The following is a 27,919-nucleotide window of genomic DNA, read 5'->3' as shown; positions in this document are numbered from 1 at the left end:
GTTACCTCACAACATGTTACTGTTGAGAACGTGTTGAATTCATTGCTGAATTTATTATTAAACGTTGAAGTGAAGTAGATAATGACTTAAAAGAGGAGAAAGGACACGGTAACATGTGACGGCTCAGTTCTCAGTTGTAACACTAACACAGTTCCCTGTATCTGTCATTAGAAGACTGGAACAGGACTGACTACATGTTAAAAATAAGTAGGTGATCCATTTCCAAAATTAGTGCAACTGGCAAAGTGTATTTACATAGTACGCAGCGCTAAGTCATTTCTTGGTGAGTTTCCAGGGCCTGATGCCCTTCCTGACTCAACTTCATACATTCCATGCTGTAATAGCCAAAAATGTAAAAACATACATACACAATAACTTCACTCAATAATAGACATAAAACAGCTAATTTTGCACAAACATAAAACAAATCACATCACATTAAATACTCAATGCTCAAAAAGCTAATTTTTACAGTTCACAGTTCATCTTCAAGACAAAAGAGAAAACTTTGTTTATATAGCTGATATTTACGAACCTCAGTGGCTGACCTGAGGTTTGGTGTTATTTTACATAATGCAATGACCACATTAAAATTAATCTTAGTAAAGCAGCAGATTTACAGGACCATCTCCTCTTCTTCCTCCTTCCTTCCTCACTTCCTTCTTGTATATTAGGAATCTATTTTTACATACACTTTGTCCCTGGAGAATACTTTAATAGCTTCCTCAGTTTCAGAAAGCCTGCAATCAAGGTGAGCCCGATGTGAGCGAATACTGAGATTGTCAGCTTTGAGAGGGAGTGATAGCAGCTCAGTCACCAGGGATCGGTGGGCTGGAGAAAATATTGCAACAACAGAATTAGACAAGCAAATATTCACGGTACATTTATTACTTTAAATAAATTTATTTTTCATGCAGAGACATAAAGCAACAGGAGCTTACTCTCTTTGAGGGACTTCAGTGTCTCCAGTCTCTCACTGTCAGGCATCAGGGTGTGACCTGGTGGGACTGTAGGATCGGGTGCATTTCTCCTCCGCTCCGCCTCCTCTTTGCGCCACTGTTCCTTCCTTGCCTCAATACTGATTGGTTAGTAAAAAGAGAGTGAAAAAAGAAAAATGCAACAGCTGTGAAAGTGGTGCAGAGATGTGTATGTTTACTAAATTTGCTACCTTTGCCAAGTTGATGAGGAATTAATAAATAACCCATAGAATAATGAATACTCACTACTGAGGAACCTGTCCTTTTACTGCACTGGGGACAGGCTTATCTCTTAGGTTTGTCAGTGACTGGGACCGACGAAGCACAGTTTTTCTTGCAGCCTGGGCATTATGTTTTATGAAGTCTATGGTTTCTCCCTGCACCTGTAACTGTATCCAAATACAATACAGTATGGAAAAAAAAGTAAATATGGCAGATACGTATCCAAGGCAGAAACATGTATGTTCATGTTGTTTAATAAATCATTTTGGAGACATGTCTGATCATGTAACCAATAAATAAAGAATCAGTTATTGGCAATTCTCTCACTTTCAAGTCCTGCTCATGTGTAGAGTTGCAGGAGTTCAGGGGTTGCATAGTCATAGATGTTTTAGATTGTGGTCTTGTTGGAGCAGGGGTTCCAGCTTTTGAGTGGGCCTTAAGAAAGTTTTGACACTGTGGCTTAACAGCTGGACTTGAAACCTGTATGACAGAGAATGAATTGAAAGTGATCCAAAATAAACATTAACTCTAGAACTTTCATCTTTTGCTGACATACTTCTTACCTGTAGCTGGCCCATCACCCTGGATGAGACATTCTGGTATTTAGAGGAGGTCCAAAGGGCTCTGACTGGAACCGGACGAGACTGTGCTTTCTCAGCCTCTTTCTCTTTGCAGCGTCTCTGGATCTCCCGGAGCCGACGCACATTCTCTTTACCAAAGTCGTGCACTCGCTGCTCTAAAAAAGCCAATGTGTCTTAATTACCTTCTAGTTTTCTATGTGGTTACTGTGCTCATTTAACATCCCCACCCTGCTATAACAACTCAGAAATAAAGAAATAAGAAGAAACATGTCTTACAGAAAAAAAATCAGCGTCACTTACTCTGTTTGGGAATAGGGGTGATAGAAACACCATCTAGTTTAAGTAGCTCCCCAACTACCCCTCTCTGCCCTCGTTCCAGAATATGTGTGGCATTAAAGCCAATACGAGGAGGGTGTGCTGGTGTACGGGCACTGTAGCAGCCAGGGTACAACACAGGATCTGGAGCAAGTGGCCCTGAGAGCAGGGTCAAAGTCGCATCATGGTTTCCCTCCAAACGACCACGGGCTGGAGCAGAAAAAAAAACTAAACAGTATAACTCAAGGCCACTATTTAATGAACAATACTTTCTATGTGGTCAAGGGATAAGATGTTACCAGCAGTTTCTGTTATGGTGGATCAAGGACCTCATTTATTCACCAACTTGTTTTTCCAAAATTCAAGTCTTGTTGCTGTGATATCCAACTAATGGAAGCAACTATCTCATACATAGATAGATATTGATAGGGAGGTAGATATTGCCCTACATAACCACCCATGCACATAAATTTTGTTTAATTTTGATTTTAATCAGTGACAGGCCTAACCTGAAGCTGGTCTTTTGTAGTACTGAGGGAAGAGGGAAGGGTCGGGGGGGATCGGCCCAGATATTGATGAAGGCCCCTCACACATCTGAAGCTGTAAAATGTACAAACAAAACATGGCAGTAAGAGCTAAGAACTACAGTCAGATTCAAAGACAAATACACATTTTCCTACACTAAAAAGCTGACTGTTGGGTGATGTTACTTAATGACAAGCAAGATAGCAGGCATCCAGGTTCCTTTGGCAATAACTCTCTATATAAAACAGCTTTCTAACAAGCTATAATTCATTCATAGTAGTAGTAGTAGTATAGTACAGTCATTGAGGTTTAAATACATACAGTGGTCAGTATGAATACGGCGATAAAACCCCTAATGCTCGCTAACATTAGTTTTCTGTGTCCATCAATAGCTTTCAGTAATTAGCGTAGCATGTAAAGTTAGCTAACAGTGAGCTAATCCACAGGCTGTGTCGATGAGTTCCTGGTTAAAAAACACAAATATAATAAAATATGTGCTACCGTACATCGACCAAACAACCGGAACAGATTAGGCTACATAAATCAATCAATGATCAATTCCTTTACCTTTAATATCGTGTTGTTTATCTGTTGAGGATTACGCTCACGCACGCTGATGACGCCGAACTACCAATTACTTGTTGTAATACTCTTCACCATGGCAACGGCGCAGCCGCACATAGAAATAGAGCTAATAGATAGGAGAGGACGGTTTTTAATTCTAGCAGGTGTGTTTCCATGTTTTGATTTTTTTTTTAATCCCGGAGCGCTGTCTTAATTATTTTTAATTCATAACGACTGCAACACTCAGGTTTCAAATATGCTGATAATCCTAATTTAGATTAAGATGTATCGATATATATATACAACCTAGGATCAATGTACCTAATAGATAATAGGGTGCAAAATGCCCTTTAGCAGGAGGTCATTGCCCTCAAGCGGTGAAAGAGTCTCTTTACACCAAAATAAACCCACTGTTGTTTCACAATGTCAGTAAAACAATAAAAATGTATAATTAAATCCAGGCATTGCAGTGATTGCACTGTAGGTATATTCCTGTGCCAGTGCAGTGATTGAACTGAATTTAAACTGCAAATTTTCAAGCTGTATTTTAATGACCTAAGTAGATGAAGGTGAAATAAAAGTAATCCCATGATTTTTTTTTAAATATAATAGTGCTGGAATTAACCATAAACCTTTTTTCATGAATATAATAGGTGCATTATGGGATTATACTTTTACCAGACAACATGAATACAATGTAGTCCTGCAAAACATTCGTATAAGATTTAAAGGTTTCTTTGCACAACGGCCCCGCCCTCGGCTGAGGTTCTGGTCGCGCCTGCTCAGTCTGCTCGTCTCTGCTTTCTCCTTCACTGTGGCCGCTGCAGCGAACAGCGCTGACAAGCTCTGCACACTCCGTCCCATTACTAAAGGTAAGAAATCACGGACTTTGGACTGGCCCTTTATTTCCAAAAGTCCCAGTCTTAAATCGGTTTGTGTGCATGACGATTTAACTGCTGTGATTTTCACTTTGAGTGAGAATGAGTCACAGACTATAGGCGTGCACCAGGTCGGTATGCCAGGGTTTCGGGATCAGTTCGGGCCTGCATATCCTGACTCAAATTGTCAGCTATAAACTGAATCTTTATCAATACAATTTGACTGGGCAAAATGTATTTTTGATAAGTCATGGCTGTATAACTGTAAAGTCTTGTTTTACCAATCTGATGCAACATCTACATTACTTAAAATAGAGATTTTATTTTAATCATCTAAAAAGACAGATGGTATCCAAGCACCGTTGTCTTCCACATAGTCTACAGGCGCGTCTTAACGCGCGGACAATGGAAACCAGAGGTGGGCGCATCTGGTCTGGGTCATGGCGACGTGATGCCATAAATCTTGTCAGAACGTATTAACTGTCTGTTTGCCCAGAAGCACAGGGCCCATGAACAGCTACATAACAACATCGTTATCGTCTGGCAACACAACCTTTACTCGCGCTCGCCTATAATTACACAATATGGCCAGTGATATCTAACAGAGTGGTACTTATCCACAGTGAGTATTCATTAGACAAATTAAACATCGATATTTGTAGGAAACTACAAAACGTTGCGATCCAAAGTTCTGAAATCAGGTTTGTTGATCTAATTTCAGTAAAACACGTTGAGAACAATACAGGATTATTGTATTATACAGGATTATTATATGGCTAACGTGCGTAGAGTAACAGTAGTGTAGCTGGGACATACTATGAAGCAAATGCATCAATTTACATTCAAGATATAAATTGACTTGGTGTAACCTTACTGCACTTGACCTTATCACACACACACACACACACACACTTCATGGTATCCTGTTATCTGAAGGTTTGGTCTGTATTGTCTAACTGCCTGTTCATACAATTATACACATTTTTTTGTTCGTTTGTTTTGTATCATTTCATTAGCAAGTGCTCAATTATTAGTAATTTCACATTTAGTTGCTAAATTATTCCTGTTTGTAATTATGGGATTAATGTCAAAATAAATGCTGAAACACTTTGACTTCAAGTGGCTGATTTTCTCCAGTTTACATAAATGGAATCTGAAAACTTCTTTAAGTTTGATACAACTATTGGTACATCAGGTTTCTTTGATCATTTTCAATAGACTCAGTAATAATAAGTATAGACAGCTGACAGACACCATTTTGTTGTTTTTTGGTTGTTGTTTTCCTTTTGGTTCTCCTGTTTATGGGCGTCATTATGACCTTTGAGCTCAGTCAGTGCTGTCTTCTGACTGCAGCCAATGAAAGTGTTATAATGACTGACAGAAGTATCTTTCTGTAGAGCCACAGTACAGACAAATACATTTCACTGGAGTCTCAATAGCCTAACCCTGGACATGGACACATGTTGAAACCCAGTCACATGTGTTCTAGTGTCAGGTTCACCTGAGCTAAATATAAAACCAAGTGCTGAGACTGAGGGATGAAGGCTAGGAGGGACAGGGTCAAAATGGACCTTCTGGTGAAGGACATGAGAAGGAGACAGAGTCAACAAGGAGTGTCTTCTGGGTGAAATGACAAAGGCAGTGCAGGTAAAATGCAGCTCAGCTGGCACACAGTTGCTTAGTGTTTGAGACATGCAGAGCAGCACTGCAGTTCCCCACATTGTCACTTACAGGCAGGTGTTTCTGTGTGGAACATGGAGAATTAAAGATCATCAAAACCTATTTCCTTGATAAACTTCTTAGTAAAAGAGATGGGATTCTACAAGAACATTAGATTTTTCTCCATAGTTGGATAACATTTAGTCTTTTCATTTCCTGTTTTGTTTTTTTCACTTTGTTTGAATTGTCTTAGTTGGGAACAAGTGATGTCACATCTGAGTTTAGCAACATATAAATGCACACGTGAGGCTCCTTAGTTCAACTCTGTTTGTTATTTAGTAATAATTTTTAAAACTTAGAACTAGTTATGATTTGAACTGACTGCTCTAAATACAGGAGTTAGTTGATGTTCCCTGTGTAAGTGTCATGCTGCAGGTGAATAATGCTGTGACATCAAGTTGCATCAGTCACTGTAACATGCTGCTGATGTAGTACGTGTTGACCGACACTTATCTGCATGATCTGCTGTGTTCTGTGTTTTTATATCGGGGGAACAGAAGCGTCTATAGTTCATCTAATCATTTTTTTGTGCCCTTCATGCAGCTAATCAGTATTCATTGTCTGACAAAAATGCCATCTGCCAATGCCATGCAAGGGAAGAACACAGGCCTTGTCGTGTTTAGATGCTGTAAATACATCCATCATCAGCTGGCCAATGCACATACTGTAAAATGTAATGCAATAGTTAGTTCTCTGCATAAAAAGGAAACCTCTGACTGCATGCTACAGACAGTGGCAAGTTTTGACAGCCACTCCCATTCCTCATATGCAGTAATACAAAACAGTGCGGGACGTCTTTTCTGTTGTTCCTCTGTGTACTTCTCTCATCTGAAGAGACATGGCAGAGAAAGGACTGGGGAATGTGGTGCAGCAGGACAAGACAGGAAAATGCAAGCAGGCAGAGAACAAAGACCACTGTATGACATGTCAGCACCACGCACCCAAGGGACATGGTGAGTGTGTCTATGTGGGTAGATAGACAGATGATGACTCATCAGGGTCCCTGGAGTGCACGCTGGCTGTGACTGTGTGTTCGGGGTTTGAGCAGATTTCATCTTTACCTTTTGTCTATTTCGATTCTGCATTCCATAAAAATATTAAACAGGATCAGGAATTTATGTATTGCATGATAAAAAGTTGCATATCCCTAAGCTAAGTCTTGTTTCCATCTCCTGCAGAAAAGATGTGAGATTAGCAAGAGCAGGAAGCTGCAGAACAAAAGCACAGGAAAGGAAGCAACCCAGTAGTAAAACATTAAACAAGTTTAGATTGCAAGTGAATGCAGTCACCTTATCAAGAGTGTCTTCACGCACACACTGACCCAGAGGACCCTGATGACTGTCTGAAGCACTGGGGTGCAATGCAGTAATGTGCAGGACTTGTACTGTAGCTGCTGACTAACCTGCTACTGCTTAGGTTAGCTCTATTGTATTGGCTTGTATAGCATTTCTATAAGAAGAAGATAAGAAGACCCTTTGTCCCACAGCAGGTAAATTAACACAATCACAGCAGCAAGTAAGACACAAGATAAAAAGTAGGAGCAGAATAGAAAAATTAAAAACAATAAAAATATATTTAAATGGAAAAATCTGACAATATTGCACAATATTGTATATTTTTACAGCCTATAGGTGTTGAGGTCAGCTGGGAGTCTACTAGGCGCAGTGCTGGTTCTACACTATAAATGATATATAATACAATGCTTTCTCTTCACAAGCACAGCACAATATGGATGCTCTTAATGTTGAAGTACAGTATTCTCTTGCAGCAAAATATCTCAGTTGGATGGCTCTTTCATCTTCAAAAATATTTGCTATTGCACTTTTCTAGTCCCTGATTCCTAGAAAAACAGCCCCGTTAATTTAACAACCTCTGCTGCGTGCTAATGGACTGCAGCCAGGCAATCAATAGGATTCACATGGAAGATGAAGGGGGGAGGAGAGAAGCTGGATTATCACCAGTCCCCAAATAGGGCCCTGTAGATGGCGAGGGTTTTTTTAACTGAGGCAAAAAGGTATACTGATGTTTTTTGATATTTGATTGAAAACACTATTTGCAGTGCTTAGTAATACAACACTTTACATTTTTGCATTGCGTTGTGTTGCTCAGCTTCCACAAAGGTGCAGCGTTCACTACATTTACAAGAAGAAATCAGCTTGCATTTATTTGCAGCATATGTTCTAGCATGTAGATTTACAGGGACACTCCACCTGATCAGTTTCATCCTCATGGAAAGCGCTAATGCTTCTGCAATAATGCTTGTATAATATCTATAATAATCCCTCCTGTGGGGTCTCAGTTACTATTGTTTTAACAGAAAATATGTGTAACGCACCAGAAAATTATGTAAGAGGTGTCAGGAAGGGTCTAATATAAGATGGCATCAAATTGCATCATGGGAAGTGTATGGTATGGTGTCTTTGGACTTTAACGCATACTAGGGATTTAAAATCATGATGTTTCGGCCTCTGTGACATAGAATTTAACCACAGTTTTTATTTATGAGTTTATTATGGGTTTTATTCAAAAAATGTATGAGTGCTTTGTCTTAATGTATTCATAAATTGCTGGAGTGTCCCTTCAACTATCCAGTGAGGTTAAGGCAGTGGGAGGCGTATTTGTATGTGTGTTACATTGTAAAAAACTGTAAAAACTTTACAGTGTGTGTCTGTTTTCTTAGGCACAATGGCTGTCCCTCCTGCATACTCTGACTTGGGGAAAGCTGCCAAAGACATCTTCAACAAGGGCTTTGGTAACTCCACAAACTCTTAACACGTTCATGCAGTATGGTATATTTTAACTGTTTTGGATGAAACCCTGGTGAAGCAGGACTTTTATTAGGAAGCATTTTGTTTACTCTGTATCAAGGCTGTTTATTTTTGTTGCAGCTGCTTTAGAGCCATGCTGTGCAGAAAAAGGATGTAAATCATCCCCCTTTCCTTTCTTTCTTTTAAATTTCCGTCATGTTCTTTTTCTCCAGGCTATGGAGCTCTCAAACTGGACATTAAGACCAAGTCCCAGAGTGGTGTTGTAAGTACCACTGTTGTTTCTGTAAGCCAGATGTGTTTAAATTTCAATACTCAGTGGTGTAAATCAAACGGCTGACTCACAGACCTCATCTCAAAGTGTGTTTGCCGCCTGATGTGTAATCAGTCTAACATACAGAGTCAGCAGAATCCACCATGTCAGCCCCGTGTGCTCCTTGCTCTTGCCTTTCATACGTGTATCAACATGGGACAGAAGTGCTGAGTCTATATCAGTGTTTAGTTAACTCCAGACATGTTGTTATAAACCTGCTGCCATGGTAAAATAATAATTTCCTACATGGCACAAAACTGAAATGGCATTGAAAAAAAAGCAGTGTAAACATATTTACTTGTGTGTCCAAACACACACACGTTTCCACTTTCTCTAGTGCTGCCTTTCATTTTCCCAGTGACAGGATAAACAGCTGCATGTAAATTCTGTGTTGTTCTCCCTAACTTTCTCTCTTCTCTCTCTTTACTGCCTCTTCTTTGGACATTGCTGTCAGATGGTAAGAGTGTGTGTGCATATGTAATGATTAAACACAGGTGCACTGCAGGGTAAGCCAGTCATACCAGTTGTGTGTTTGTGTACAGATGATGTGTGGAGGCTTTCTGCCAAGTGATTCTTTGCAGCAGTAGTCTATCTAAATGACACCATTACCCCAACAGCTGCAGCTGTAACATCACTGATCCTCGAATACACTCACAAACAAACTCTCCCTCACAGTTCTGCCTATCTTCTCAGTTTTCCTTCCCAACTCATTTCTGCATACACTCACTTTCTCCATCTTTGTGTCTCTTCTTTGCTGAATGTGTTCCCACCCTCTCTGCCCTTAGTTTATTAGATGGGCTATACTGTGGCCCTCACATTTCTCCATCTCCATCCTCCTCTTCACTATTCCATCCCTCTTCGTCCTGCAGGAGTTTGCCACCTCTGGCTCCAACAACACAGACACGGGGAAGTCAGGAGGCCACCTGGAGACCAAGTACAAAATGAGTGAGCTGGGCCTCAGCTTCAACCAGAAATGGAACACAGACAACACTCTCACCACAGAAATCACAGTGGAGGACCAGGTGGAACAGAATATTAGTCATTATAAGTATTTCAAGAGAATATGAAAGGATTTTACTAGCTTATTCAAAAATGATCAAAACATCGATGTACTCACTTTCAGATAAAACATTAGCTCATAGTCTGTGTCTCCTGTAGCTGGCCAAGGGCCTGAAGCTTGGTCTGGACACATCGTTTGTGCCCAACACTGGGTAAGAGCAATCCAATTCATGCTAAGTAGTTTTCAGTGTCTTCAGTAAATTGACACCAATATGAATAGATTAGTCAGTCAATACATTCATTAACATTAATAATGCAGTATTGCTGTCTAAATGATTTTCTTCTTGGTTTCTTCCTGTAGCAAGAAGAGTGCCAAATTGAAGACTGGTTACAAACGTGACTATGTCAATGTGGGCTGTGACCTGGACTTTGACATGGCTGGTCCCACCATCCATGCAGCTGCTGTGCTGGGCTTCGAGGGCTGGCTTGCTGGCTACCAGTTGGCTTTTGACACTGCCAAATCTAAACTGATCCAGAACAACTTTGCCCTTGGATACAAGGCCGGTGACTTCCAGCTTCATACCAATGTGTGAGTCACTGCAGCACCGTGAGGAGAGGCAGGAAATGGATGTGATACACTGAATGAGCACAGCAATGAGACAGGAAGCATTTCCCCAGGATGAAACTAATTTCAAACAGCTAGATGCTGCTGCTGATTTCCACCTTTTGTATCTGTGTTCTGCTCTTGTGTTTCAGTAATGATGGAACAGAGTTTGGTGGCTCTATTTACCAAAAGGTGAACAGCAACTTGGAGACAGCGGTCCACCTGGCCTGGACAGCTGGAAGCAACAACACACGCTTTGGAATTGGGGCCAAATATCAGCTGGATAAGGATGTCTCCCTGTCTGTAAGAACTGACATCAGAATATCCACATTTAAAATAATACATTAAAAAACATCACTGTGAAGCTCACCCTGTAAGGAATGATCCTTGAGATGTTGCTTAGTTGTTGCATAGTGACTGTTAACATACTGGTATTTAGCAGTGTTTAGCCAAGTTAATACAATCCATTCTGAGAGTGGCATGAATGTGTTAACCACAAAAAATGTCAACTTACTGGTGGTGCTAAATGAAAAGTCTGAGGATAAGCATTAAGCAGCATTCATTCCACTATCGTCTGTACAAAATATTATGGCCAGCTGATCAATAGATGCTAAGATATGATCCTAGAACCACACTGCTACTGTTGCTAATGAAAGACTCCATACAGACACACTGCTCAGCATAGATACTGTATGATATGTCAGTGCATCCCAGTTTTTGTACATCAGCTCTCCTAATGCTGCATTCATGGTCTCATCCATCATTTGTTTTTTCCTCACAGGCCAAGGTAAACAACGCCTGCCTTGTTGGAGTTGGATACACACAAACCCTCAGGACAGGTTAGTCACTGCTTTGTTTTGTTTTTTTAAACCTATTTCTGTAGAGCATATGCAGGGTTATGTGATGTGTGTTCTTCCATGCAGGAGTGAAGCTCACCTTGTCAGCTCTGGTTGATGGGAAGAATGTAAATGGCGGTGGACACAAAGTCGGCATGGGTTTCGAGCTGGAAGCGTAACGATTCAGAGGGAGGACAGACAATAAGACTGAGAGGAAAGCAATGCAGGAGATTAAGAAAGAGCCCTGAGGTGACAGCACTGAAAATATCCACTCAGTGACACATAACCACATCTTCCCTCTTAAGTCCTACACACATATGCACAGATAAAAGCATTCTTTGGCCTTAACCCTGATAGACCAAGCAGTTTTCAAATCCTCCGGTATTTAAAAGAAATCAAGAAGAATTTAGTGGTTATTAAATTTTACATTCTTTACATTATCTTCAATCCCAGAAAAAAAACCTGATTTGTCAGCAGGCAATTAATGCAAAACACCTGTTTCCAATGTGAGTGTCACTTATAAACCAGTCTGAACAGACAGAGTGCACTTTTAATAGAGCATGAAACATGATTGAAAACACCTTCTCAGTTGACCACCTGGTCATCCTGGTCATCCTGGGCAACACCTGTGTTTGCACTCTGGGCTTTAAGTATATAAGAAGATGCTTGTTTCTGTATATTGTGGTTTTGCTGCATGGTTTCATGGGTAGAGGGAAGTTTTTGACTTTTCATTGACAGGTACAGTGACTGTAAACAGATGCAATAATAACTAAGGTACATTAAGCAGAAAAGACAAAGAGTGGATGATCCTTCTCAGAGCGAGTGGAGTAACTGATTCCACCTGCTGACCTCAGTAACACAGCTATAAACTGTGAACCAGAGTTGCCTAAATGTCTGTTTTTTAGGTTTAGGGCTGGTGGCTGTTTGGAGCTGTGTGTCACTTCTTTGTCCCGTCTCATTTATGTCCTGTACCTTGTTAAGCCTTCATCACTACATTTCACTTTATTTCATCTGTGCTGTGCTTTGTATAGGAAAATAAGTCAACAGTTAGGACCTTAAATGGATTTTCCTGAATTAATGGAATAAAGAATGTAAACCACTAGAAATTAGATGGTGTTTTTTATTTTGCTTGACATGAAACAGAAAAGGTAACTTGTATATGCAACCTCTGTAACACTCTTGGCAATCTGAAGCTCAGCAACAGGTGAAGTTACTGCAGCGATTCTGGACTGTTGGTTCTGTTGACCAAATGGTAGAGATGTTCCTCTTACTAAAACATTGCATTCATACAGTCATTCTGGATACAGTTATTCTAGATTTCAATGCCAGTCACCGATTGTCTTACATTTACTATAAAACAATTGTGCACTAGGAAAAATATATAAAAATGGATACACATTTACATTTAAGTATTTAACACAGCTCAAGGCTGCGATATCTGAGGACATAACAAAAACTTTTTACTTATGTGTAATAATATATAATATTTGTGTAATACATAAGATTTAAAATACAATTAATATTTCTTGATAGAAGTCCAAACATAGTGAAACATATGTACTATATATACTTTTAAAACTTGGGTTTTAAATATTTATGGTTACAGACTTGTAACACATTATTTACATTCATGAATTCTCTCCTATTTAATTTGAGGATAAAATTTGTCAGGTGCCAATTTGAAATGCTGTGCTGTCTGCAAGTGTCTCCAGATACTGTACAACTGTAGGAATGTTCTGACTGGGATTTTATAAACAGTTTAAGTTTATAAACAATTTTTGTGTATAATGCTTGACCTTTGCATAGCGCAGCTTTACGCCAGGTTCTTTTAAACTTCCAAATAGGTAAATAAATAAAAATGCTTACCTAAATATTTTAAACTCTGATCAAAACAGAGTTAGAATTGGATATAGTTTTCAAAATATTGGCAGTGAGTAGGTTTATCTACTCCATAAACTCATTAAGCAAAATATGTGGCAGCAGCTTACTCCTATTCACGTTGTCAGAACAGTTGGTACCACACTCCCATGGACTTCGACATCCTGTCCACACGGTGGCAGTAGAGTACCATATGTAAAAATGAAACCAGGTTTAAGAGAGGTCGCTGGAGAAATTCTGGTCTCCACGTAGCCAAGTCCACTCACTCAACATCTAAGACAAAAACAAACGTTTTTTTTTTTTTCAAACTGTCATCACAGATAATTACGACAGCAACAATGAATTGGTCATAAACCATGACAGGCAGCTGTTCGGCATCAGAACAAGAGGAGTGTGAGAGCTGATGAAGGGGGAAATATGTTGCTTGGTGTGAGGGAGTGTGAGCATGTATGTACCGTACCTCCATACTACTCTCCGACTCCTGGATGGTGTCATGCAGCAAACTCTGGAGCCGACTCTCAAATGTCTTGTTCTCCTCCACAAGAGACTCATCACTGCAGACACACCCAACATGATTCATGCATGTTACTCAGGGCTTCAGAAAGTTTACCATGAAAACTATTTGTGACCTTAAAAAAAAAAAACTTCAGTAATACTGAAAATGGGGAATTCGTGAGAAGTTTATGAATTGAATATAAAGTGGTGAGTTTGTGCATGACTGGAATACAAAGAAAAGTTCCACACATTTGACCTACGTAGTCAGCATATGTGTGAAAATCAAAAGATGTAATGAAAAAAAAAATTAAGATGCTTCCTTGCGGGAAACTTGTCAATATCTGTGTAGGTGAGCAAAGTCTCAAGTTTAGTTTTGTCTTATGTAGTCCTTAATAACAGTACACAACATAAATCTCAGATGCTGAATAGAAAACTCCAGTTTGTGTGTCTGCGTGAGTGCACTCACAACTGCTGTAAGCTGTGTCTGGGGGTGAGAAGAGGCGGCACTGACGAGGGGGTTCGTATTCCATCGGGACTCCCACTTACGGGGCTGCGAACTTTACTCTGCAGAAGACAAAATGATGAGTATTCTGTGTTAGCTCATACAATATATATAGATCTATAGAGCATACATATAGAGCATCGGCTTAGTGTAGAAGATATAAAACTAATTCTTATGTTTCTATTTTTATTGAGTTTTAGGATTTTGCATTTTGGCATCAAGACTATTCAACAGTAGAGCTGATATTTAAAATGAAACATACACAGGTGCTAAAACATAAATATAACCTGCGTCCTTTCATATTATAATGTACAATTATGTCCAATTAACAGGCTTCCCTAGATGGTGGGAAAGCATTTTGTGTTTGTGAGTAGTTCACGTCCTCACACAAGCGACTTTGAGCAGGTTCCACAGCTCCCTCTGTCGTTTCTCCTGCAGACTCATCAGGACTTGTTCGCTCTCAGCCATCCTCTGGACCACGCCCTCCACCTTCGGCAGCAGCTCCATCACACGCTGACGACACACTGCTGTCTTACTACACACAATAAAGTGTGGTGCAACAAAGGGAGAAATCTTAACAACACATTGTGCTGCCACTGGATATTCTCTACTTATATGTAAGAAAGTGTAGGACTGGTAGGATGTTAGGTTTAATGAATCAGCGATTAATTGTTGCAGATAACTAATAAGCTGCCATGTTATGAAAGGGAGTGTCTTTTGGAATGGATTATTTAAACCCCAAGTCATTCATTAACAAGGTGTTATGTGATATAATATATAATACCAAATGAAAAACTTTCATTAATAAAATGACTTTTTAACTCTTTATAATGAGCCATCAGCAGTTAAAAATGTCTCCATGCACTTGATTAAATGGTGCATATTTGTCACATTACACGTATCCATCAGATTTTAGCTGTAAATGTTAATAGGTCACCAGCACATTTGTTTTCACTGCCTCCAACACTGGTTGATCAGGCCCCTCAGGGCAGTGTGGGTGTCTACATACCAGACAAAAGCATCACTCTCCTGTTTCTCTTTTAGAACAGGCAGATATTTGAGTTGTCATTAGACAAAAAGCACTCTCAGAGCTAATAACCTTGTTCCACCTCAGTTAAGGGTCTTTGTAATACCAGTACAGAACAGTAACAATAATGCAGCCACTTTGACTATTATTTGCACCTGTGCTTCTTTTTCTGTTGTGAAAGTGGCCTGTTTCACCCTCATAGTTCTTTTTTTGTGACTTTCTGTTTATCTCAAAACCCCTAGAGCATGTGGCTCTGCAGAACCTTTCATTACTGGGTCTTGGTGCAGATTGGCAGTCAGATAGGGTTGGGTATCAGTTTTTGGGATTAATAGAAAGCTGAACAAACTGTTCAACCAAATGTGTCCTTTAATTAAATATAGGTATATTTAATACTCATATACAAATATTAAATCAGGCATTTGTCATTACGAAAGTAATTAGTATCCAATCTGTTAAGTTCTGATACAGTAGGTCTGCATGAAAACTGGCCCTAACTTTGCTCTTCAAACCATTTACTGGACCTTAAGTTTTAGTATTTCTGGCATACATTTATGTTTATATAAAGATGGCAACTTCCAAATGGGATTTATACAGGTCAATGACACAGCTTCCCCAAATTCACTCAGTGCTCCAAACCACATTTTCCCAAACATAGTGACGTTCTGCATTGACTAATTTCTGTGCAAGTACCTGAGATGTGTATAAAAGTCCCGGAGCTTCCTCTCATAGAACTGCACAGCCTGAACCACGAGACGCACCACCTCCTGACTGTCCCCTGAACATCTTTGGTCTGGGCAGGGGAAAAAGAAAGCCAGCAGAAGATAAAAAGCAGGTTTATTTTCACATGAAGACACCATAACGATTGTTAAGTAAAAAGTGAACAGATGCATGAAAAATCCAAACCTCTGGGTTTCTCTCTGAGTTTGCGGAACAGCTCCATGGCTTTTCCTTCACTAAGGATCAAAGAGGAGAAAAGAGCAGAGTCTAAGATCACACTGTTTATGTTGTTTTTACAGTTTAGCTTGGCTCAGACTTACAGTGTGTCCAGGGCCTCTCCACTCCTCCACGGCTGCCTCTGCACATCCACTATATCCTGCTGCAGCTGCATCATCTCTTCCTCCAGTTCACTCACCTTCGCCTAAACACCCACACATGGGTTTAGTCTTTTCTGAAGCACACGTCAATATTCTTTCCACACACACACACACACAGAGAAACACACTCAAATCTACCTGACCACAGCTAACAGCAGTTTGCTCCATCTCCCTCCACACACCCAGCAGTTTCTCTGATGCTAGAAAAAGTGACAAGCTTAACATTAGTGAGAGTCAAACCAGACATTCAGACATTCAAGTTCACTTCTTGTGTGGGGGGAAAATACAGAAGACACCAATTTAAGACGGCACGGTTAAAAAACAGGGTAAATGAGGTTTTGGCAGTATTCACTATCTACCAACATGATGTTTTATAACATTTCTAACATAGTACCGATCCCAGTGGACGTCTGCTCCTGATATTTGTCCATGTCTATGTGAAGGCTGGTTGTGAAGAAGTCCAGCTTGGCCACGAGTCTCTGGTGCATGGACACCATTTCATTCTTCTGTTTGGACAGTGAGGAGTTGTGTCTCAGCAGGCTCATGCTGACAGAAGAAGAAATGTGTGTTTAATCAAACTGTTAATACATGTGTGTGCAGTATGTTGTGTGTTTGTGTATGTCCTACATAGCAGCTTTCTGCCCCTGCTGAAGTCTTTGCCAGTCTTCCTTCAGGGAGCGGATGGTGTGCCACGCTTGGCCACAAGTCCTCCTCAGAGGACTGTAAGGCAGGAGGTGCTTAGGGTCATTTTCTATGAGAAATAAAGGGACAGACAAAGAGACAGAATCGGATAAAAGCAAAGGATGCTAGTTATTTTAAATGTATTAACTCAAGGAGAACATTAGCTTCTCACTGGGTTTTAAAGGTTTCAGAGTTCACAGCAATTAAAGCACATTCAACTGAATTAACTGACATAAGAAAAACAATAAATAAATCATGACAAAACACAAAATATATATTGCATACTTTTATATATATATATATATATATATATATCTTTGTACTCACGGACGAAACGGATGTTTTCAGGTAGAACGCGAGGAGCAAACTGGGGCTCATAACTGCAGGAGGAGCGATCAAAAAGGAAGACCAGAGGCAAATCCGTCCGTCGCCCATCTATCTCCTACAAATGAAGGTCACAATAACACTATGACCCAGTGGATTATCACACTGTGCTGCTGAATATTCTGTGAAAGTATTGTGCATAGATTATGTTATGTTAGATATTACTGTGTAATCTATGGCGCACTGTGTGGCCAGTCCATTAGGCTCCAAGGCTAATCCTGCCTCTAGCAGCAGCTCTTGATTGGCTGCAGGGATGTTGGTGTCTTTTTCTATTCTCAGCTGAAGGTCAGCTACAGTCTCACCATCTGAGACCGAATATGTCAGGATCTTTGCAGACATCATGTTCAGGACATGGACGAGCTGAAAACAGGAACCAAGCACATGAAGAAAGAACAAGTAAATGTGTCGACCTAGGTAATTAGAAAAAGATGCTCAATCCCTTCAAATTCCACCAAACCCTAAAAATCAGAAGAGGCACCTTTAATAATTACCATCTATGTCTATAAGCTAATTTGTTTAATGCCACAGATTCAAACTTGTAACCTTTACTTTTATTTTAGGTTTTGTCAATCATCATACTAGTGATTTCTGAGAAATGTCCAACAAAAGAACAAAAAAGACAACATGACCACATGGAGCAAATGCGATGTAGTGAAAGAATAAATAAATGAATTGCCAAATTAACCTTGAGCTGCAGGATGAGCTGCAGCTGGGAGAAGCAGTCACTGGGTGTAACACTACAGTCTTTGCCTCTCTCCTGAGGAGACCACTTCAACATCAGCTTCAGCCACCTCTCCAGCTTCTCTAATAACAGGCTGTCAACAGTTAAGACGTTAGACCGAGATAACAGACGTCTTCAATCAGTTTGTGTACGTGTGTGTCTGTCACAAATAAAATCACCTGTTTAGGTTGTTGGGCTGTGGCAGATGTTTAGAAAAGCGGACTTCCCCTGAGAGATCCTCATAAACGACAATGTCATCATCCTGCTTCAGCCTCAATTTATTGTGCCTAGTAAAGGATACAGATTTATATGTATATGAGAGAATAGCCCCACAAATTTAGGTTTGGAGTGTCATATCTTTCAATTTTTGAGTGTTTCTTTTTCTACAATTCTACCCTCAGTTTGATGATGGCAAATTGTGACCTGTGTACGTGCCAGGCACTGAACCTAAAGTATTGCGATAATGAGAAAATATTTGTCTCCAAGTAACACAGGCCCACTGGGAGTGATATTTCTTTCATTTATCATATTAGCAAGGCACGAGGGGTATTAACATTGGCACAACCCACATATCCTGCAATTCTTTACTTGGATAACTCTGGTTTATTTATATATTCACTGTTTCTCGAATGCAGCCATGTAACAATAATATTAATTTGGAACTAATCCTATCATTGCCTAACATTCAAAAACATTATTATTCATCTTATTTTCCAAAAGTTACAATAGACTCAGAAAAAAGGTGAAAATCTTGACACCCTTAAACTAGTTTTAAAAACCATGACTTCTTTTACCAGGGAACGGGCTGCCATGTTGGTAAGAAAGGACGAAATCCTGTAATACATTCAAACACCAAAGTCCCAAAGCTCCAGTAGTCCACCGTGACTGTGTATTTCTGCCGCTCAATGAGCTCTGGAGCCTGAAAGATGGAGTAAAAACATGAGGTGCAGTTGTTTCTGTCTAGAAAACAATGCAAAGACTGTAAAACACATTCACTTGTGTTTCATCACTTACTAAGTACTGCAGTGTCCCCACAAACGAAATGCAAAGGCTGCTCTGGTCAAGCTCTTTAGCATAGCCAAGGTCTATGATCTTGTGGATCAACTAGGATTATGGGAGACAGCAAAAGAAAATATGTCATTAGCAAAATGTTATCATGTAAAAAATGGCTAGTTTGAAGGAGCAATTTTTGGGAATTGTGCTTCTTTGCTTACTGGCTACTACAAATATCAGTTTTCTATTCAACTGTGCATAACTTTTCCAACCACCGTAAACATGAACAAGTGTTCATAATAATATGTCTGGCCTCACTTCACATTCTTCATTCTCCTGTATCCTGTTGTAGCTGGACGATGACATTTTTATAAAACGTTGCATAACGAAGAAATGAAAAGGAGGCCCATGAGCGAGGGAACTCATCATAATTGCAAGGATAAGTTTTCCACATTAAATTTTCAGTGCAGAAAACTGTTGAGTCCAAACATGTTGACACGAGCGAGACGAGTCTCCTCCACTTATTCCACATAACCCACATAGAGGCAAGAACCTTTTATATGAGGCTCTTTGTTGTGGTTTGGGTGTATTTGTCATCACGAGACAGTTCATGAGGTCTTTAACTCACTCTCTTCTCTCCTTGCTGCAACACAATGTTTTCTGGTTTCAAATCTCTGTGGATGATCCTCTTGTTGTGGAGGTAGGTCAAGGCCGAAGCTGTGGGGAACAAGGAAGAGGCAAGAAGAGTCAGAAGAAAAGAAGGATGAAGAGCTCCGGTTGTTAGCATTATAAATGATTTGGTGAGTTAGGGTATACAAACATGCAGAGGATCGTGAGCAACATTCAGAATTTACCTATATTATTAACCCCAGCTGAGATTAATGGCTTACTCTCAAATGAAGGAGTTTAATGTCGTGTTAGATGTTGTGCTAGAGATAAGACGTATGAGCTGATATCAGCTTGTTAGTTGGTCAAGCAGAGAGCACCTCACAGTTCTGTCCACTCTGCTCAGGACATATATTTGCAGCAGTTATTTAAGGAAATAGTTTTAAATGAATAATTAAGAAGTGAAAAATTAGCATTAGCCTCAGCCTCAAAAATCCAGGTATCAGTGAGGCGCTAATGTCAACATTACACTGTTTTCATCAGTGTTATTTGCCACCAGATATGACATTTTTAATTAACAGTTTCACTGAAGGCACAGCGATGACGACAGTGGTGCATATATCTTGTATATACAGCACATTCTTTACCAGTTAATGTGTTGTAACTAAAGTTAAAGTGTAATGGGTTTTGTCTCTGTTTTAAATGAAACTATAATGTCAGCTCACTCGTGCATCAAAGGGTGACTACTGTGTGTGTTGGCAGAGTATAGCGAAGAAAAACTCATAAGCATTTAGCATCTCAATGTATGTGTGTGTGCGTGCGTGTGTGTGTGTGTGTGTGTGTGTTTGAGGGTGGGGATGTGTTTTCCCTTGCTCATGAACCATTTTAACGGGGATCATTCATTATCAGGAAACATCCACCAACGGACAGGAAAAGGAGTTTCTGTGTTGAGTGTGTGTGTTTTAGTGTAATCTCCACTCTGGACATGTGTGATCCATACAGTGTGCCCTGTCCCAAACCTCTTCGTACACCACGTGTTGTGGATGTTAGCGTTCATAAACTGCTTGTGAAAACCAGCGCGGGTGTCCGATTGTTGACGTAAGCATCTGTCTGACTCTGAGCTGTTTTGCCTTGGTGACTTAGAGGTTGGTGGATTTTGGTAATTGATGACATCACGGTACAGGTCACTATGGTCATTTCCTCCACACTACAGGAAACTAATCACACTGCCAGCTCACTCAATCACTCAATCAATCGTTCACTCTCACATACACATGATTAAAGATTTCGTAACAGTCACACTGAAGCTGGGGATTGAATAGGATACTCACAAATGTCACGTAACAGAATCAAAACGGAGCCCTCCCTCATTCCACAGCAGTTCTCCAAGAGGTTCAGATACTGCAGAGAACATAAACACAAAAACCTGACACTTGGAAAGAAAACCATAGAAGAAGACCATCTGTTAAAAGCTTCATTAATCTGTTATCTTTTACTTTCTGCTGTCCTGCTCTTCTATAAAACAGATATTTTCCATCCGGTGAGTGCATTGCATTTCTTAAGGTTCAGACATGTAATTCTTACAGACAGGTCACAAACAGGCTCAGAAAAAACCCACGTATTTACTCTCTCATACATAAACAGAACTTTTTCACAAGGCATTTTTTGCACTGGTGATCTGATTTTTAGAAGCCAAAGAAGTTTTGCAAGTTGGCAAATCAACACTTGTGTTATAAAGACTTTGATTTTTTTCACTTCCCTAAACACTATATTTAAAGTGTTCCACTTCTGGAAACTTGTGGGAGGCCTGACAAAACAGGTTGGTGCTGTTTTCCGCTCGCCGTTCCTACTAACCACTCCATTCGCCCCCAGCTCAACGGCCTCATTTTTGACAATCTGGGATGCTTTAAAAATTTTATGACACTGGGGATTGTGATGGTTAGCAATTTCTTCCTCTGGTGGCTGTCTGGTGCCAACACTGTCTTTCACCTGAGGCAGCACACTCTTTTGGTTTTAAAATAAAAAACGCAGAACATTTTAACCCCAGAAAAAAACTGCATTTAAGAAACAATCATCTGGGATCGGCCAAACAAAGGAGACTGTCACATTCATGTGTGAGCGAGGAGAAAAAACACAGATGTAATCAACACAGATTATTACCACTTAATGATAATTCATTGGAATTCAACACTCAGATGTGTCTTAGGACACGGGATTAATTGCCCTAAGCCACATGTGTGCAGACTTGCAAACATGCAACAGGCTTTTTACCTTTCTCAGATCCCCTCCCTGACAATACTCCATTGCCAGCAGTGGCAGGTCATTGATGGCCATGAGTTTCTGCATTCCCTCAGGAACCTCTCTAGCTGCAACCACGTTAACATGATCCAACCTGAGTGAGGAAACACCAGCAGATATTAGTCGGTGGGATTTTTGAAGCAAAAATGTGTTTCTGTTTTTCTATTCTGTTACTCTTCTCATGGCCCCTCACATTTTTCTTGTGACCCCTCTGTGGGTCTGGGTGCAGAGGTTGGGAACCAGTAATCTAACTACTTCTATGAAGCAACACAATATATTGCATCAATTTCACAGCATATACCTGCAGTTTTTTCTCCATCACTCTGTTGAACAAATGCATCTTATAAAAACAAAGGATAACGTGTTCACAGAATCTGAGCTGTGACTGAAACAAAGTGTTTTTGGTTATCACAGGGTTAGGCCCTTTTTAAAAAAGCAAAGGAGAAATATAAAGATAACAAACTCAAACTGATACCAGATACACCAGGAAACTTTTGTACATGGTAACCATAACATTGTGACATGTGTTATTACAGCTATAATAGCAGCAGAGAGATAACATTCATCCCTAGAGCAATGAGCTACTATTATGATCAGTTATTGATCATTAACAGCCTGTTTTTCCTTCAGGGCTGCAACATTTGGTCAAATTAGTGAATAATCAAAGCAACATGATTAGAACTAGTATAGTCATATTGTGTTACAACAGGATTCTCTGATGCAGGAAAGTATATGTGCAAGTGTACATCTGTCTTAAGTAGCTGTAATAATATAATGGTAGGCTGCCATGCATGAGTCCCCTGCCCTGTGGTTTTTCCACGAATTGAGCGTGGGTGCACGGGAGGATTGTGGCTATGACCATGTCTGCCTGAAAACAACACACTTGTTAAACTGGGACAAGGAAAGAAATGGTTTTATATTCATGTTTGTACCATTAAATTACAAAACACATACACACACATACATTTGTATTTCTATAGTTGTGACTAACTCATAGATATAATGCATTCCTCACTTTGATATAAATATGCTTAAAATGGTACTAACAAAGATCGCAATACAAGTAGACACAGACACAGACACACACACACACACACACACACACACACACACACACTTCTTCTCACAAACGATCAAAACAAGTAAAAGTTCCACCAGCTCAAATGGTGTCACCTAAACTGACACAGTTAATAGACAACACAGATGTGTGCAAATGGACACAAACCAAAGCAGGGCAAAATGAGGAGGCGGCACATTGCCAGTTCAGAAATAACCACGACCAGACCAAAATAACCTGAACATGGATTGTGTTCTAATTATTTAATGTTCTTTTTTACTATTTCAGGAAATAAATTTAAAGTTATATTTTAGGAAAATTTGGGAAACAGATGGGTACATAAAAGTCAAAGTCTAACTCATAAGCATGGATATAGCCATGGAATATACCACATTGAGTCACAACACGTCAAACCAAAACTTGTCTCTCATACCAAAAACAGCATGAAGCATGAAAGATTTTGGATGGTAAAAAGAAATGGGGAAGTCACAAATTTCTTCAGCCAAGTTAAAAATGTGTCATATGCCAAGATGCATCACTTCATCTTATGTAAACAAAGACATGAGGTAGGGCACGATGCTGTGTTCAAATAACAAACAAGAAAACTGTTAAGAAATCGGACCTTTTTCTCTCTGTGGATATTACAGAATAAAGCTCAAATCTGTTCTGTCCTGCAGCAGACACATAACACCATCCGATACTGTATGAGCAAGCATGTGACATGACACATACAACAGGAACCACTGCTGCACCTTTACTGGTTGACATCTAGACAAAAGGTGCCACATGTGCCGCGCGCCCTGTACTGTAAAGAGGAAGGGTGGTGGGGCTAACACAGTAAAACTGACCTCTTCATGATCTGGATCTCCAGGCACCACCTCTCTTTGTTTCTGTCGCTCAGCTCCTGCCGGCACTGCTTTATAGCGATCTGCTCCTCTGTGTCCTGAAAGTGCACAGACAAACACACACACAATGTTATTATTAGATATTATCAGTGGGTATTCCATAAAGAAGGGAAATTAATGTTAACATCCAGTAGTTAAGTAGCACCACAAATCTTTAGGTCGTAAAAATAAGTAAAATGGACTGTAAATCATGATTTAGAACTTGAAGTGACAAAATATTAACAATAGTTTTAAACATTTTAAAGTGAACCTCATAGTTGGGAAAGGTTATTTACATTTCAGGCTGCATCCAACAATTGTATTTATAATAAATTCGTTAGCTAACTATTTTCTAAATTCATCTGTTTGTCTATAAAACATCAGAAAACTGGAAGCTCAAGGTTTCATCTTTGACGTCAGACCAACGTACAAAGCTATGCAGTATTTAATTTAATTTGACTATTTTTTACCACATATCAGTAACATCACATGTGCTGTTGCAACTTCAGATGCATGTATTACAACACATATCTCGGATGCCAGCCAGCCAGCCAGCCAGACAGCCAGCCAGACTGCCAGCCAGACAGCACTTGACAAAAATGTTGAGCAGCACAAGTCCATCACAAGAACTGCTTTTCAAAGGAAAAGGCAGCTACTCGGCTTCCCTTAGTGTGATCTATGAACTAATAATAGGCCACAGCATTGTCATTAATACAGGAATAGAGGAAATTCACATTCGTCATTTTCCTCCTAAGTTTCCCATTGCCTGGCAATTAATACTGTGATAACACTGTTTAAGAAAAAAATCAGTTGCTCTTGAACGCTACTTCCTTGATTATTGTAAACAGCAGTAGCAGGAGGGAGGACTGTTTTAAAGAAATGAGAAGTGTTCATGTAAAATCTATTATATGCTAAACTGCATGACAAATACTTCTCAAAAGATCAACTTGCTTTACTCAGGTTTCTGATGCCCCGTCACTTCTTTATCCACTTGATGCTGCCTGGCTTAAACAAAGCTCTCACTTTACCTTGAAAGTAGGTGTGAGTAACACAACCGACACTTTTAAAGTCAGGAAGAGGAAAGTCCACTAAGTGGGTGTGTTTGTGTTCCCATAGTGCCCTCTTATTAATGATGCATCTCTTCAGTGCTCTCATCCTGTGACTTAGAGTGATATCATTACAATAGATACTATTCCCACTGGGCTTAGTGCATAAAGACGACAGCTTCCTGCACTGATGTCATGCTATTATCAAAAATGGGTCAGGTCCAAACCCCTTTTTTGAGCACACCTGGACTGAAATGAGAGTTTGCTACAATTTTTAAATTCCAAGATATGTTTGTAAAAAGAAGGTCCTGAATTTTTTTTAGTTTTCATTTAGATATGTGATTAGATATGTGATGATGAGATTGCTGATGTCTGGTGGGAAATGTCAGCATGACATGACGAAAATCTGAGCACTTAAAAATGCTCAAACATTTTGCAGGTGGTGTAACAGCCTGTTATTTAAACACACTCACAGTCATTCAGGCTTACGGTATAACCGATCCTATCATAGCCACAAATAAAACAGGGTCTTGTACAGATGTAAAAGTTTGTGGTTTGTGCACCTTATTTTGCCATTTTGTGACATTCCCAAATCCACCGGTGCCCAGCCGCTCCTTCAGCTCCCAGGACCCACAGGTCTGCGGCTGCTGCAGGGGGACTCGATTCATGGCCTCGTCAGCTGGTCCTGCACCCAGTACGACAAATAACAAGAATAAACTCTACAGCCTACAGTCACATGAATGACACTGTGGCGCTAACACCAGAAAAAAATAGAGGACTAGTGAAAGGATCTAAAAACACTTCAAGCTTGTCCTAAGTACAGCATTAAAGAAAATGCTTTGTTGTCATCTAAACCCACAGTTAATCAGTTTTTCATCCCAAGGCTCAATTGAGCATATTAGTGCGATAACATCAGGATGCTGAAACTAAGCCTTCAAAGCTACATGTCAAAGTCCAGCTAATGCATCGATTAATCTGGTGATTAACTATGACCAACCATTTAAATGATCCAGGAAATATTGAACATTTATGCTTACCTCATGCTTCATAAGCAGTCAGAACAGAATGGGTCTCTTTGACCCAGGTGGACAAAAGGTGTGTAGTAAACCTGAAGACAATACGACACACCTTTTGTGACCCATTCTGTTTTGACTGCTCATAAAGCCCGAGGTTTTTAGTTTCACTTTTTTAGTGAACTTGTTTCCAACATATTAACATATATTTTACACTTTTATAGCAGGGGACCATCCATGTCATGTTTAGTTAATTATATGAAGGAAAGCCAAAGTTGTCACATATTAACTTTTGAAAATAAGTGTTGGTGTATAAACACAGAGTTAATGCTGCTTTTCACAGCAGATGAGGGGAATGTAGTTACAGTTTTATACAACATGTATCAGGCCTGTTTAACATGCACCACTTCTGATGTCCTGCTCCACTGTAAACATTTATCTCGGCACAAACACACTTTAACCCTAAAGATGACTTTGTTTCTGGTTGTGCTTCCTGCTTTCTGAAGTTGTTGCAATGCACAACAACGTGTTTGTTTTCGGTTGTTTTTCATTTTCACGCAGACAAACGCGCCAACTAAAATGTTTCCTGGACTAAATCCTACCTTAGACTTCGCAGGCAGCGTTCACACCTGAGGTTTCTTTCCAAACTGTATCCGACGACTTAAACCTAAAACACTACAGCGACACAACGACTCTCAAAGACGTTGAACTTCCTGATACTCTGATTTCCTGTCAACCTGCAGAAACACGCCCCCACGGAGGCGCAGTCCTCTGCTGTCATCCAGCTGCTGGTTTACAGGAAGGTGGACGATGGTTTCATTGGGATTTTCTCTGTTTCTTCGCTTCTTCTGTCTATATTTAGTCTCAACCTACAGCTTATTGCTGCTTAGCTATATAAAAATAAAAGAATAATTTAGAAAGGTGTGTGTTTAATTTTTAATGGCTGAATGTGACGTTATAGTAGAATTGATCCCTTGTTGATAAGAAAATATTCTTACACACCATCGTATCCTGTCACAGTTTGAATTGTCCACATAACAATCTGCAATAAACTGTTCTTTAACTTTCAAGATGACATTTAGAAATGTGTTGTTTGTTTTGCTTCACTGGGTCTGATGGCAAAGTAAGGATGAGTTTAAATCTCTTTTATTTTCTGAAAAGAAAAGAAAAACGCAAGATCTTTGACACAAAGTAATTTCTTAAATTTAAAGTATAAATTATAGCACATAGCCCGAGAGTCCATAAAATAGTAAAAGCTTACAGAAGCACAATAAATGTATTTACTGTGTCTCCAAATGACACATGATTTTGGGAATGGACATAATATATGTTTGTTTAAGATTTTGTGACCAATGGTTGGATCAAGTTTCCAGGACAGCAGAGACATCCCCTGTCTGCTGGGCCTGACAGCTCATCTCAAGCGTTACTTCACATCACCTTGTTGGTTTAAACAACATGAGAAAGCTTTTATTGTATCTTCCTTTTTAGGATCCTTCCTGGCTGAATCTTATTCATCTAGTACTTCCAGTTTATCAGATGTAGCTCTTGGAGAGGGTTCACATAACTTCCAGATGTTCTTTATTTCATCATCTGTTTTTCTTGGACAAGGTGAAAACAGTCAACTCACGCTCATTAAGCCATCGAACATGTCTGACGTTTCCTGATGCAATTGGTGTGTATATAAGACCCACGCTATTGGGTTGCAGATACTTTCCTGTTTACACAAACAAAATATGAGGCAGGTTCCTACGCTATTCCAGTGAGCATCGTTACGTGTTTGTAGCAAACACATACAAACAGTGTTTAACTGACATAAAACAAATTCCTAGAAATGGAATATTGCCTAAATCCAGAATGGTGCCGCCTGAGTCCTGACAGGAACTAGCAGGAGAGATCATATTTCTCCTATATTAGTTTCTCTTCATTGGCTCCATGTAAAATC

At 39.7% G+C, this 27,919-nt stretch overlaps 3 protein-coding genes across 4 annotated transcripts; 1 reads left to right on the top strand and 2 right to left on the bottom strand.

The window, feature by feature from the left end:
- Positions 1 to 129: 129 nt before the first annotated feature.
- On the bottom strand, positions 130 to 3,247 carry enkd1 (enkurin domain containing 1). Its single transcript, XM_026321916.1, has 8 exons — positions 3,188 to 3,247; positions 2,605 to 2,695; positions 2,081 to 2,305; positions 1,763 to 1,935; positions 1,527 to 1,679; positions 1,224 to 1,366; positions 942 to 1,078; positions 130 to 831 (listed from the first exon to the last, which is right to left on the bottom strand). The coding sequence occupies exons 2-8, from the start codon at positions 2,687 to 2,689 to the stop codon at positions 671 to 673; spliced, it is 1,077 nt and encodes a 358-aa protein (XP_026177701.1). The 5' UTR covers positions 2,690 to 2,695; positions 3,188 to 3,247; the 3' UTR covers positions 130 to 670.
- Positions 3,248 to 3,967: 720 nt separating this feature from the next.
- Positions 3,968 to 12,400, top strand: vdac3 (voltage-dependent anion channel 3). 2 transcript variants are annotated; one of them, XM_026320772.1, is made up of 10 exons: positions 3,990 to 4,056; positions 6,618 to 6,734; positions 8,462 to 8,533; positions 8,762 to 8,811; positions 9,729 to 9,881; positions 10,018 to 10,070; positions 10,220 to 10,447; positions 10,615 to 10,765; positions 11,244 to 11,301; positions 11,386 to 12,400. In XM_026320772.1, the coding sequence occupies exons 2-10, from the start codon at positions 6,620 to 6,622 to the stop codon at positions 11,475 to 11,477; spliced, it is 972 nt and encodes a 323-aa protein (XP_026176557.1). In that variant the 5' UTR covers positions 3,990 to 4,056; positions 6,618 to 6,619; the 3' UTR covers positions 11,478 to 12,400. The 2 variants fall into 2 exon arrangements, with proteins under 2 accessions (XP_026176558.1, XP_026176557.1); XM_026320773.1 differs by lacking the exon at positions 6,618 to 6,734 and having other exon boundaries at positions 3,968 to 4,056.
- A 4-nt stretch (positions 12,401 to 12,404) lies between these two features.
- ikbkb (inhibitor of nuclear factor kappa B kinase subunit beta) lies at positions 12,405 to 26,713 on the bottom strand. The gene is made up of 22 exons (XM_026320771.1): positions 26,580 to 26,713; positions 25,528 to 25,649; positions 23,883 to 23,977; positions 21,951 to 22,071; positions 21,011 to 21,080; positions 19,702 to 19,790; positions 19,095 to 19,184; positions 18,875 to 18,999; positions 18,260 to 18,367; positions 18,045 to 18,174; positions 17,525 to 17,719; positions 17,303 to 17,417; positions 16,922 to 17,045; positions 16,689 to 16,840; positions 16,433 to 16,494; positions 16,238 to 16,338; positions 16,104 to 16,153; positions 15,891 to 15,990; positions 14,561 to 14,708; positions 14,138 to 14,235; positions 13,637 to 13,730; positions 12,405 to 13,449 (listed from the first exon to the last, which is right to left on the bottom strand). The coding sequence occupies exons 2-22, from the start codon at positions 25,630 to 25,632 to the stop codon at positions 13,390 to 13,392; spliced, it is 2,232 nt and encodes a 743-aa protein (XP_026176556.1). The 5' UTR covers positions 25,633 to 25,649; positions 26,580 to 26,713; the 3' UTR covers positions 12,405 to 13,389.
- Positions 26,714 to 27,919: the final 1,206 nt, after the last annotated feature.

This window comes from Mastacembelus armatus, chromosome 9 (assembly GCF_900324485.2).
Source record: "Mastacembelus armatus chromosome 9, fMasArm1.2, whole genome shotgun sequence".
Lineage (NCBI taxonomy): Eukaryota > Metazoa > Chordata > Actinopteri > Synbranchiformes > Mastacembelidae > Mastacembelus > Mastacembelus armatus.
The sequence above is the reverse complement of the archived record's forward strand: the minus strand, read 5'-3'. Positions and strand labels throughout refer to the sequence as shown.